A 13051-nucleotide genomic window follows, 5' to 3' on the forward strand; every position below is an offset into this window, starting at 1 on the left:
TGGCGGCCCCCTGAGGAGGAGGAGGAGGAGGAGCCGGAGCGCGATGGAGCAACAGGCGCCGCCGCCCGCCCCGCCGGGGGCCGCAGGGGGGGGCCGGGCTCGGCGGCGGCGGGAGCGGGACGCGGAGCCTCCCCGGGTGAGCTGACGCCGGACGGGCGGCGTGCTGGAGCGGTGGCGGGAGCGGCCTCTCGGCCCGGCCCGCCGCCAGGCGGCCGAGGAGGCGGGAAGGAGCCGCCGGGCCGGGCCGGGCGCGATCCCTGCCCGCGGGCGTCGGAGGGAAGTTGCGGGGCGCGGGCGGGCCTCTGTCCTCGCCCGGAGGGGGAGCCCGCGGGGCGCGGGGAGGGCGCAGGCCCGGCGGGGCGGCGAGCGGGAGCCCGGCCGGCGGCGGGGTGAGCTGAGGGGCAGGGTGGCGGCGGGGCGACTCCCCCAGCGGGCCGCGGGCGCGCTGGGGGAAGCGGCGGCGGCCGGCGGGTGCCCGGCGGGGCTCCGGGGCCGCCAGGCCTCGGGTGCAGCCGCGGTCGCTTGGCCGAGCGCTCGGCACCCTTCGTCCCGGACTTCTTGACGGGCTGAGAGCGGCGCCGCCTTCCCGGAGCCTCGGTCGGCGGCCCGGGCCAGCCGCCCGCCCAGCCCCGCCGCCGGCGGGCCCGGCGGAGCGCAGCGCTGCGGGCGGGGAGCTCGGCCGGCCGTCGGTCCTGCCCGAGTGCCGGCGCTTGGCGGCCGCTGCGGGGCTGTGCGCGGCCGGCGGCAGTGGGGGACGGCGTGACCGCGGCTGCGGGGCGAACGGCCGGGACCTGCGGTCGCCTGTGGACAAGCAGTGCGTGTACGTGTTCTAGCCTGCGGTCCGCTGGAGCGGGCGCCCTTACGCGAGAGAGAGCATGGGTGTCAACGTGAAAATTACGTTCTCTCTGGGCTCCGGGATAAGCAAAAACTAAGTTTATCTTGTTAAAATCTCGAAACTTTTTTGGTAAGTGTGTCAGATAAACTCTGCAGTGCTACAAAGTACATTACCCTGTTGGCACTAACGGTACAGACACACATTCTCGAGCAGGCTGTACCTCAACTGCGCATGCCAGCCGTTGAAAAAGTTGTCAGTAACCTGATTATAAGAGCTTTGTTACTGACAGAAGTTGGAATCTGGAGACTGGATCCAGTCAGTGCATCTTGGATGACAGCAAATGTCATTAATGCGGTTCTGTTCGTTCACTGGAATACAGATTGGTGATTAAGGATGAGATGTATTATCCCTGTCAGCAGCACGTGCTCCTGTAGTTTGATGTTGCAGCCATAGGGATATCCCTGGTTATCCCCGGTAAATGGAGAGTTGAAATGGCTGGGTTTCTATTCCTCCTTGCCCTTCCTCTTGGAGCCGTTTGTGTTTATTTCTGGATGTCTTTCATTTTTCTTGGAGGTTTGCACAATCTTAGGCAGTGTTGTCCCTCTTGTGCTTTCTTCTGGTGTTGAACAAGAGCTCTTCAGGTGCTAATGAAACCCTTCATAGGTTCTTCAAAAATAGTTTTTTGATAAATGGATGAGTGGGTGTGCCTTGAATATTGAAAGATTTTTGTCAGCAGTAGGGTTGGAAATCTCCCCTTTTTTTGGGGGGTTGTGTGATATAAACACACAGTCACATGTTTTTTGAAGTCCTAGGTCATACTAGTGTATAAGACTACTGATTATTATTAGTGATAACATCACTGATGATTATTTTAACTAATACTCGGTACTATCCAAATCTTAATTTTCAAGAGGTGAAATCCACTGCTGCAACAGCATCAGTCTTTGTATAAATTTCTGCTGGATATTGATCAAGTCTTGTTTTCTGGCTGCTTCACTGTGTTACGTTATCCCCCTCTTGACTGAAGATGAAAACTACTTCCTTGTCCATTGTGTACCCCTTTCCTCCTTGCCTGGATACCAGTTACTTCCATTGCTACTGGGCAGGTCACTTGAGATGGGAATGTTGTGATGAGAGATTGCAGCTGAAGTACCTACCTACCTGTGCATCAGTGAATGCCACTATTGCCGTTGTGCTGGCAGATCTGTACTCTGAGGTGGCACACGTCCCTGCAGAGGAGACAACAGTTGTAGTACAACAGTTGAACGGTTTGTTGCAGACAACAAAATCCAGGGAGCACGTACACCTGCTGCCCTAAGAAGTCTTTCTTAAGTGACTTTCCTGTTCAGACCTGGCTTTTGCTGTGTTACTGCTTCGTCAGTCCATCATTATTGTGGCTGTCTGCCTGTGGCTAACTGACAGTACAGAGGAAAAGGTCAGATTCTTCACTGGTAATTTATAATTTAATTATTATTCACAATAACTAAATTCAAGATTTTTTGCTCCCTTTCGCTTATACTAGAACTTTCTTTTGCATTAATGATAGATCTGTTGGATGGCAGTGGGAGCAAATGACTCTTTAGACTTAGGAGGTCAACTTTTATTTCTTTTCTATGTCTCAGTGCCGTACTGGCTATCTCTTAGTGAGAAAATGAGCTCCTTTCTGCTTTAATTTCTCATTATTCTTCATCTTAATTTTTGCATTACTTTCTACTTCTTCTGTACTGTGTTTTCACTGTTTCTCCCATTCTTCAACAATTTTGACTCTTTCATAGTCTTCCTTTGAAATGATTGACAGTAACATACTGTATATTGATGCTGGGGGACTGTTCCTGATCTATGAGGGCACTCTATAATGAGATTACCAAGGACCTGGAAAATTTGAACTTTTGTGTTTGTTTTAGGCTTTCAGCATGCTCAGATACAAACTTGAATTTGCATTCATTAATTGACTTTTGAAGGTTATCTCTGAGACCAATGAAGCTAGCTTTTTGTTTTTCTGAGAAAAGGGAAAAGCTAAGTGTCCCCCGTTCAGTTTGAGTCTGTTTTGCAGGCTACATAAATGCATCACACAAGGCATGCGTGGCCTATGGCCTGTGTGCTTGACATCATTGTCCTAAAGTTTCTGTAAGTATATGCTGATTTCCAGCTGCTCTTACAGTGGAAGCATTCTGAATACACAAAACTAAATAATCTATTTATATTGTATATATATTAAAAATATATTATACAATATATATATATTACATATATTTTTTCTAACTTCTAACTAACTGACTGTCAGTGTTGTATGAGGATTGGTCTGCTTTAGGCATCTGTAATGCTTCTGTTACTGTGGATCTAGCCATCTATGGTACAAACATAACTTTTAGACAGAATCTTGTCTCTGTCTTTATTTAAAAATTAAAACCTTAAGAACTGAGGAGTATTTTATGTTTGGTTTCATTTGCTGTTACATTATGATGAAAGCACTGTTCTTTATGTCAGTGAGGTTTTTTTTTAAACTTAAATGTTCTTTACAGTACTTGAGAATTCTGTGAGAACTTACTGAACATTCAAGATGTATGTGCAATTTCAAATTCATGTTCAATAGACTGTGAATCTTTCATGTTTTTAATTATTTTATTGAATCCATTATGGCTATTGTCATTTGTAACACCTGGGATAATTCTGCATTTTAACTGCACTGCATGTGTAAGGTTACTTCAGTTGGTTTTTTACCTTTTGCCTGTTTGAAGCCTCTCTGTTTCTGTGAAATAGTGAATAATTGTTCCCTTTATATTCCCTGTGCTTTTCTCGATTTTTATCGACCTTTGACTTACTCCCTTCAATTCTTTTCTAACTTTCATAGTCTATCTTAGTCTCTCTTTGGATATGGAGCTTGATCCATATCTGGTTATCTGTCACCCATCTCTTACCTTTTCTACTTATGTATCTTTAGGTGCTTGTCTGGTGGTGGTGGGAACAAAACTGAATGTGGTATTTAAAATGCGCTTCCTATTGTAGATTTTTAGAATGGCATAATTGTTTCCTGTTTCTCCTTTCCCAAAGATTCTCATTCTTTTACTTGTCTCTCTGACTGTTCATGAGCATGGAGACAATGTTTCCAGGAGAATTTCTCCAAGGACTCTAAAATGTCTTTTGTGAGGGGTAAGAGTTTGTTTGGGGCCAGTTATTGTGATGACAACTAAGGATTCTCCCCCTCCCCCCCATCACTTTGCATTTACTGACCTCGAGCGTCATCTGCTATTTATTTGACAGAATATACTGAAGGTTCTTCTGTGCTCTGGGCAGTTAGTTTTACATTTGGCTATCACTTTGCTTCGTTAGTGTACAGTTTCGGTAGCTCACCTGCGTACTGCCCAAAGCAGTTTGGGTTAGATCTCTGAGAAGTCCAGAAAGTTGTATGCCACAGTCAGAAAATGAGAAAGACAAATGTGTTGCCAGTATCTCGAATTCATTAGGCAAATTTGCCTAGAAATTTGCAAGTGACACCCACACTCACCCCTGTCTTCTCTCTTGCTAAGTCCTTGCCAATATAACTTTGTATACATTTCCTAGTCTGATGATTGATATGACTGATGAAGAAACACCAGCAGACACCTGAGAAAGAGGCTGCAGGATACCATTTTAGAGTTTAGATAAGTTGTCTCCAGCTATTTGGTGGTTAATCCTTTAGAATAAGGTAGAACCTGTCCTTTACCCCGACCATGCCTGACCAGTTGTGCGTTGGGGAAAATCCCTCTTAATAAGCCCTACATGTAACTGACTGAAGCTCTGAAATATTAACCTGCTTCCAGTTTTCTCAGAAGTTCATGAAAGAAGTGTTTAATTGTATATAATAAATAGTATATATAATGGAAAATAAAATAAACCTGTGTTGAGAGACTGCTCACCTTATGAAAAGGACTGTAGTTTTTGTTATCTTTTAATACAATGTGGTGCAGAAGGATCAAGGACCTCGTGGACCCAGGTGCTCAAAGGAGGAGTCACCTGGTCTCTGTGAGCTTCCAGTTTGATCTGAGATGCAGTGTAACTGATAGTGATAATAATCAGAAAACCAGGAGAGGGAGAGCAACAATAACCCAGGCTGACTTATGCATGACTGAAGAGCTTTTATAAAAAAATCATATATAGAAAGAATGTCATGGTCTCTTTTGGCTATCTCCTTATTCATCACTAGTTGGTGTAATATCATTACTTGCGACACTTCTTAAGGAAGGACTGAAGAGAGCTTCAAGGTTACCAATTTGAGGAAAAAGGGAATAAAGAATTTGCAATAACTTGCTGCATATTGCTCATAGCTTTTCAATTATTGTAAATAATTACATTTGGCGCCAGATACATGAAAAGATTGCATTACATACATGATCCAAATAGTATTTTGCAGTGTGTTTGCAGGGAAAGCAGGTTAGTTTCACAATAGTATCTAAAAACGATATCTGTACAACTTAGCTCTTTCTTGGTTTTGGAGCATTTACTTGAAAATAGAATTTTGTTTCTTAACTGAAGTATTTTGCAAAAGTGTAAGTGAGGGCATAATTTGGTCTGCATAACCTTTAGTTTTTAAAATTATGTATGAACCAAAAAGTACTGTCCAAATTTAGCTATGGATTGCATGGTTCTTGTTACAATTTTTAGCAACATGTAGCATAGCTCAAATTAGAGTGAATCTAACTGATGTTGCAATTGCAGATCTCTCCAAGTTCAGTATTGGAAACTCACAGTTGCTTTTCATTTTTAGAAAATTCTTTAGAAAAGACATCTTTTTCTTTAGAAAATTTTGTATAAGCTCCAGTTAACAAAAAATAAATCCGTTTCCTTCCTGTTGATAAGTTTGTATTTAAAATATTTGTCTCTAATTACAATGAAAAACCAGAGTAGTAAAATATTTTCAAAACAATATGCTCCAGAAACCTAGACACATATTCCGTTAGGAAATTTACTAAAATATGGTTGGTTTTTTTAATAGAATAGTGCTATAAGTTACGGTTTTATGTTCAAGGTATTTATTCCTTTTTATTTATTTATGCTTTTAGATCAGTTATAGCTTTTTTATGATACAAAAATAGATTTCCATGAACATCTAAAAATCTCTTTTTAGTATTTTATTTTAAAATGTGGAAGTTTGACTTCTATTTTACCTATTACTTTGTGAAAATCTAACTTGGTGGGTTTTTTTCCCCTGTAATGTAGATTTACCAGTGGAAATTATAACCTGATCTGTCAGAATATTTACTGACACTTGTAGGATTACTTTAGACTAATGTAGATGTCAGGCTAGATACCCTGATAATTAACACAGAGTAAATGCTAGACTTCAGAAACTGCAGGATGTTGAAAACGACAGAAGCAACAAAAGTCTATAGGATTTCCTTGATATTGCTTCTCCTAGATGGAAGGTAACTTTGGCAGTGTGTCTGTTGGGTGGTGGCAGTGGCTGTGTTTTCACTGAGGCATCAAAATTGCATAGGCGTATTTTAGCCGGCAGTCCACGGAGTGAGCGTGTGTTTCCAGGGACCGTTCTGTAGCCGACCATCGAGCAGTATTTCTCTCACTTACTTACCTACAGCTTTCGGGGGGGAACAGTCTGAGTCGTTGTCCAGTTTACTGATGTCCTGCTTATGGGGTGTATATATTATGTTGCTGAGATTTAAGGAAATGTTTTCTTGTATCTGTTAGATGTACTCCCAGTAATAGTTCATTACAATTTGTGAAGACAAAATCCAGCTTCAAAAAATCCAGTGGCCTGGACAGCTGTTGTGCACATCCTACGGTGGCTTAAACTTTCAGTTTCAGTGGCCTTTCATTTCTGTCCCCACTATTTCTGTTAAAATTCTGTTCTGACTGGGTGAAGGTTGCATGTGGCTTGGCAAGGTTTCATGTCTATTCAGAAGTGTAGTACAGACTAGCTGAAGTGCTAGCTGCTAGGACCATGGAGGTTACAGGGAGAAATGGCATGTTCTTTATCTGTTCTTGGACTCTTGTCGAAGACAGTTTCTATTACAGCAAAACAATAATACCCCAGAATATGGAGTGGAAAAAAAAAAATAAAGCCATTTTACAGATTAAAATACAAGATGTTGTATAGATGTTTTCATAGAAAGGGAAGCTCAGTTACAGATTTAAGCTGACTTTTGGAAACCCGTATTTAGAATAAGTAATTGTCACTTTGTTTCAGAATCCATTTGGAATGCCAATTTTTCTGCTTGTCTTTTTCTTTTTATTTTTTCCCTTTCTGATGCTTCTTTGAGTATCTTGAGCTATTTAGATAATTTAATATATAAAAATGCTACATATCACACTTAAAGTATTTTTTTTAAAGTTATAAAGGATTTTTTTAAAAAGGTGTCTTAATTATGGCTTTGCCACCCAAGACATCATCTATATAAGGCATGTTTGTCTGAATTGTGTAGCATTAAGTAAAATGGATTACATACAAACTAACAAGCCTGAGGTGTAAGATTTGTTGTTCTTTGATCAGTCATTCTCTTCCTGCTGTTGTACCACGTTTTCCCTTGTCCTCTTGTCTTGGAGCAGAATTTGGATTTGCTGCTCTCTCTTCTCACTTAGTGGAACTCAATGGGAATCTACTCCCTACCGTTTTCTGGATAGCGATGCGCTGTTCAGACAGTCAGATCTTTCAGTGTGTATGGGCACTTATTTTATTTGCTAAATGTTCTGTCACTGTAGAGAACTAAGTTTAGCAAGCTTGATCTTGGAAGATAAACATTCTTGTAATGTAGGTTTTTCTGTGTGTTCAACTTACTGTTTGCTTTGGGGGGTTGGGATTTCATTTGTTCTTGAAAAGAAAAAGATGGAAGGAAATTGTGTGTGTTTTTAACACTCGCCTTGAATGGTCAGTAAGGTTGAATCTTGAGCACTTTCTGCAAGAGGAGGAGGAGGCAGCTTTTTCGCCATTGAAGGCAATTAATGGCTGAGTCAAATGTGAAGCAGATATTCTGGGAGCTTCTGTCTAATGTGACCTCTGTAGTAGGAGCTGGTTTCTGGTGCCCTGTGCTGGTTTGGAGAAGTGATGCTGAGAAGCTTGTGCCATCTTCTTCTTTATTAGAAATACATGAGCTTCTACGTTAAATTGTCTCTGCTAGATCCTCTTCTGCACTTCATTAGAACCTTTTTTGTTCTACTGCACTAAGGAACTTCTGCTTCTTCTTTAGCATTGGTTTGGTACGTATGAGCGCCTTCTGAAACGAAGTGTTAGGCAGCCTAACTATGTGCATTGCCATCACCTTCCACTGTATTAGCAGAAGAGTGGTCATGACTGGAAAGCAGGGATGGCTTTTTAATGAGTACTTTTTGTGTGTTGGTACCATCATAATAATATTTTTTTTATTTGTGGTTTGAGTGCCAGAGTGACTCAGTTTTGTTTTGTGGTTCTTTCTCTTACCTAATGATGTTTTACTGCCTTACGTAGTTCTCATGATAGCACGAATTAGATAATAACATATTCCAGAAATTACCATCATAGTTTCCTTTAAAATAATTTCTTTTTTTCATGAGATTATTTAGCTTCACAGGATATTAGAGGCCGAAACCACTTTACTTGGACTGAGAGGATGTCTCCTCATGGATTCTCCTTGTTAGGCTCACAGTATGATTCTGGGAAGATCATTAACAGCTTTGTGTTTTCATTTGTTCATGCATAATAAACAGACAGAAAAGACAGCTATTGTTTGACTCCTGCATTCTTCAGTCTTGCTAGTGCTCCGTGAGATTGTGCCTGATGAGACATGCCCTTGCAGAGGACTCTTTACCTAGCGCTCGGTAACTCTTGCTGAGCCTGTGAGGGCTGCTTCAGGCAAGCAGCTTCTGTGGCTGTAGCAGCATCGGTCCCTGCGGTCAGGTGGAGGGGATGGGAAAGATGCCACGCACCGCTGAGCCAGAGGCGGGTTCTTCAGTGTGGCGCTTGTTGTGCTTTCGCTGTCAGGCTGAGTCTCCAGCTGGAGGCAGTTATAGCCGTAGCTTTAAGGAATCTATTTCTTGAAGTATTTATCTTCTAAATAACATAAGTTCATGGCTAGTTCTGGTACTCCTGCATCTGGAAGCTGCAGTCATTTGCTCTGAACATGATGAAAGAATGGAAACTACACAACATTTGGTATTTTTCAGTGTCCTGCGTTAAATTTTGTTAAGGGAAGTTATAGTTGGAGTGGATTATTTTAATTAAGGTAGCTTTATAGTTTTTAAGAATTTGAAACATTGTTCTCTGCCAAATGATACCACCTATCTGTCTTAATACCAGTTTTTATGGAGTTCAGATATTCTCAGTGGAGCCCTTTCACCTTTAGAGCTGACAAAAATTTCTATGATGACTATGAAAAAACCATTTTTCATGACCAATGTACTTATAAATGAATTCTATATGGTATGGCCACCTGGGAGGAAGTCGCAGTGACAACGTAGGTCTCATGACCAGACAGGAGAACAAAACAAATACTTTTTTCGATCCTATAATTGTAGCATGAACAAAATATTGTGTAGTTTAGAATCCAGGGAGAGAATCCTGCTTCAGTTCTCACTGTGGAAGATGTCAAAAGAGAAGACACCTGTATCTTTTTCTTAGTGTGCTGTTCTGTTCCTTCTGATAGACTGACTTGGTCCTTGTGATCAGTTAAGTGCATCATAACAATATTACCTATATTAGGTGCACCAGAAATTTGAATTGTGCTGCCTGACCTACCTGTACTTAAATAAGTTGAATTTGCACTGCAGAAGTTTATTTTGCTCGTGAAAACCTCAGGTTTTGTCAGAATTGTAGCAGGAAGCTATTGAACATTGCAGGATTCAAAAACGTTCCTGTAGATGTATATAGATTAAAGCAAGATCTGTTGCTATTACAGCTGACAGCTTTGAAAAGGGTGGCATTTTAAATTGTGTGGGGGTGAGTGTGTGTTTGTGGGGTTGTTTGCTTGTTTGTTAACACAGTTTCCAAGGATCGTGGGTCAGGATGATCTCCGACATCATTAACAGAATATCATCGGAGTCCTTGCACTGGGTCTGTTGTTCACCCTCTGACGTTCACCCTGTGTCTGCCTTCTAATACTTGTCTTAATTTATGATTGTTCATTTCCTCAGATCCTTCTGAAAAATGATGTGTGAGAGTTCTTTAGACGGTTAGCCTTGTGTTTCCTTGAGTATTGCATGAAAGTTCAGCTGTTTTCAGAAATTTTTGACATGTTTGAACTCCTTTTAGGCCCCAGGTAAAGGTTATATGGGGGTTTTTTTGAGCAGAATATGGCTCAGGTTAAAATATTCCATTCTCCTTATATACAATGAGCATTTTTGTAAGGCTGTATTGGATCTTCTTGCCTGTAGTGACTCTGAAGTGTTGGTTCTAAGTTGTATAAAATGAAGTTTTCCACTCTTCTGCTAATTTCCAGGAGCAAAGGCTGGTGTGGAAATAAGAACAGTGTGAAAATTCATTAGTTGCTCTGACTTTAATGGTTGGGAAAATTACACAGTAGTTTTTAGGTTTGCCCACTGAGAAGAATCTTGCGCAATGGCGGTGCGTTTGTTAACTTCAGCAGGTTTCAGGAGTAGGCAGAAGTGTAAATTCTTGGAATTAAAGAAGCTGCTGAAACTACAGAGTACAAAGTAAGTGAAGATAAAAGGAAATGTGAGAAGAAGAGTATTTTATTTAGCTTCTTTTATTTTCCTACAGTGAAGCAACTCTACATGTGAACCATGGTATCTCTGGGTAGTTACCTGTGCTGTCCCTGGCACCTGGGTACTTGCCAACCCCATTTCCCTACAGTACCTCCAGGCATCTATGGCCTTCCAGTGACTAATTAGCTTTGTCAGGGTGTCCTGATCTTTGCGTTTGAACTTCTACTCATGTAATAGCTGCTAAACCTTCGTATTCTGTTCTTGCAACTTCTCAGATCATGGCAAACTGACCACATGATGAAGTTTATGGTCAAATACACGTGTGTGAGTTATCGCACAGCTTGGCATAAAGCAACGTGTTCAGCTCTGACGTTTGGGCTGTTGCTCAAAGTAGAGCAATTTTCCTGCCAGTACTTGAGAATAAATGAAGTTGCTGTTTGTAAACTTGGTTGAAATTGCAAAGAAGTATGCCAGTGCATTTAAAGATGTACTGCATATGGAATGAATTTTCAAGAATGCAGAAATTTGCTTTTTATAGTGCTGTTAATAATAATTCAAGCTATATATTAGCTTATATTAGCAGGAGTACTATATAAAGGGCAACTACACAGATGAAAGGAACAAAGTTTTTGGTTTAGTCTGCTGTAGACAGGACAGGAAACAGTACGTTTACTGATACAAAGGAGATTTGAGGTGCATATTAGGAAAAATATTGTAACGATGAAAATCATGAAGCAGTGTAATGAGATTGCCTGAGTAAAACATGCAGTATCCTTCAGTAGGGAAGTTTAGAAACACTTTGGACAAATACCTGTCAGAAAAAAATTGGGTATAATCATATGGAAAATAAAAGACCAATAGTTTCTAATTTGATGCTTTTCTATTGTTGTTGTTGTTTGACTTAAAGGAAAAAAAAAAAAGTCTGTAGACCATTTTGATGCTTGAGACAGGATGTGAATTTGCAGCTTGCTTCCCTTTGCCCCTAAAAATATGCCTCAGCTTGCTCTGGTAATGTATTTAAGCACTGCAATTCTTGTGTTGTGGTAAAAATATGTGATATTCTTAACTTTTTTTGGTCTACAGGACTAAAAATGGATGACACCAACCTCAATTATAGTAGTCTAAACCTTTAATGAATATTTCCAAGTACTTTGTATGTTACCATATGTACATGTTGCCTGTTGCCAAATACAATTACTGCAGAATTCACAACTATCTTGTAATCAGAGTTGTACGAAGATATTCTTGCTGAATTTTTGGGGGTCCTTGGGAGAAAGTAGGTTATACATGATCAAAACAGTTACTGACTGCAAATGACTGGCTGAGGAAAATAAGGAATGTAGAAAGTTAAATGAGGAGAAAGGGTGTACCAGAATCAATGGAATTGGGACTTCTACAGCTTGCTTTAAATAATAATCTTTATAATTAAAAAGCTTAAACCTTTGTTATTTTGTATTGCCTGAAGTTGACAATCCAGGAAGGTGGCTCTGCCAATAATGATCGTTCTGTTGCTAAAATAAATCGTGTGCCCTACTAATTTCTGTGAGTATACCCAGTTCCAAAGACTCATCCTTCCCTTCCCGTCTATGCGCAATTTGCAGTCTGCAGGTGGTTGGATATAGAGGTTTGTGAGTAGATGTACCAGTGCAAGTTCTTTGGTTTGAAGAGAATTTATACAATCTTCCATTGTCTGTGCATGCAAGTGCTTCTGTGTGATCTACGTATCAAACTTCGGATATACCGGCATCATCATCACGTTCACACCTGCCACCTATTCAGATAAACTTCCTTACTTGGCGACTATGCTTCGTGTTGTAGACTCAAATACTATGGCTGAGGAGGAAAAACTTGTGAATATGTGGAGTGCAGCATACTAAAATAGGCTACAGCTAGTCTTACGCCTGAAGAAGACGAAGTCTTCTAGAAGACATCCTTTGTAGGGAATGATACGTTTTATAAGGCTCTTTTCTGTTACTTCTGTACCCCCCAAAAAAGTCAATAGATAAACAATTTACTTTTTTAAGAATCTGATTCTGAATCAATAATTTGTTCTGCAGTAATGCTGGTGGCTTTAATTTCTGCTATACAGTTTCTAATATTTTGATTCTTTTTTTTTTTTCTTTTTTTGAGTAGCGTTTCTTAACACTAACATATGATTTCTCCCTTCCACCCCCCTAGATTTCTTTCTTTGGATCAAAACCTTTTGGAAGAAGAAGTCCTGACAGTCCCATGTTGAGCAAAGCAGAATTCGTTGAGAAAGTTCGCCAGAGCAACCAGGCTTGCCATGATGGCGATTTTCATACAGCAATCGTGTTGTACAATGAGGCTTTGGGAGTTGATCCTCAGAACTGCATTCTCTACAGTAACCGTTCGGCAGCCTACATGAAAATCCAACAGTATGACAAGGCCCTGGATGATGCAATCAAAGCACGACTTCTAAATCCCAAATGGCCAAAGGTAAGAAAGTGTATTCCTTCTGGGGAAGGAGTAACTCCTTTGGGATTGTTATTCACATACGTAACACCTAATGTAAACCAGTGCATATATTTCTGTACTAAAGTCTGTTTTTGCTAAAAGCTCCAGATAATA

General features: G+C 41.0%; 1 protein-coding gene across 1 annotated transcript in view; it reads left to right on the top strand.

The window, feature by feature from the left end:
* The first annotated feature begins 43 nt into the window (after window positions 1–43).
* LOC148056046 (tetratricopeptide repeat protein 28-like) overlaps window positions 44–13051 on the top strand; it is a 49304-nt gene continuing 36296 nt past the window's right edge. Inside the window, exons 1-2 of the mRNA XM_087754631.1 lie at window positions 44–136; window positions 12641–12919. Coding sequence (XP_087610757.1) covers window positions 44–136; window positions 12641–12919 — 372 coding nt within the window. The remainder of the gene's footprint in view (window positions 137–12640; window positions 12920–13051) is intronic.

Source organism: Nipponia nippon, unplaced genomic scaffold, assembly GCF_047370975.1.
Source record: "Nipponia nippon isolate SJK-2023a ecotype South Korea unplaced genomic scaffold, ASM4737097v1 scaffold_18, whole genome shotgun sequence".
NCBI classification, from domain to species: domain Eukaryota; kingdom Metazoa; phylum Chordata; class Aves; order Pelecaniformes; family Threskiornithidae; genus Nipponia; species Nipponia nippon.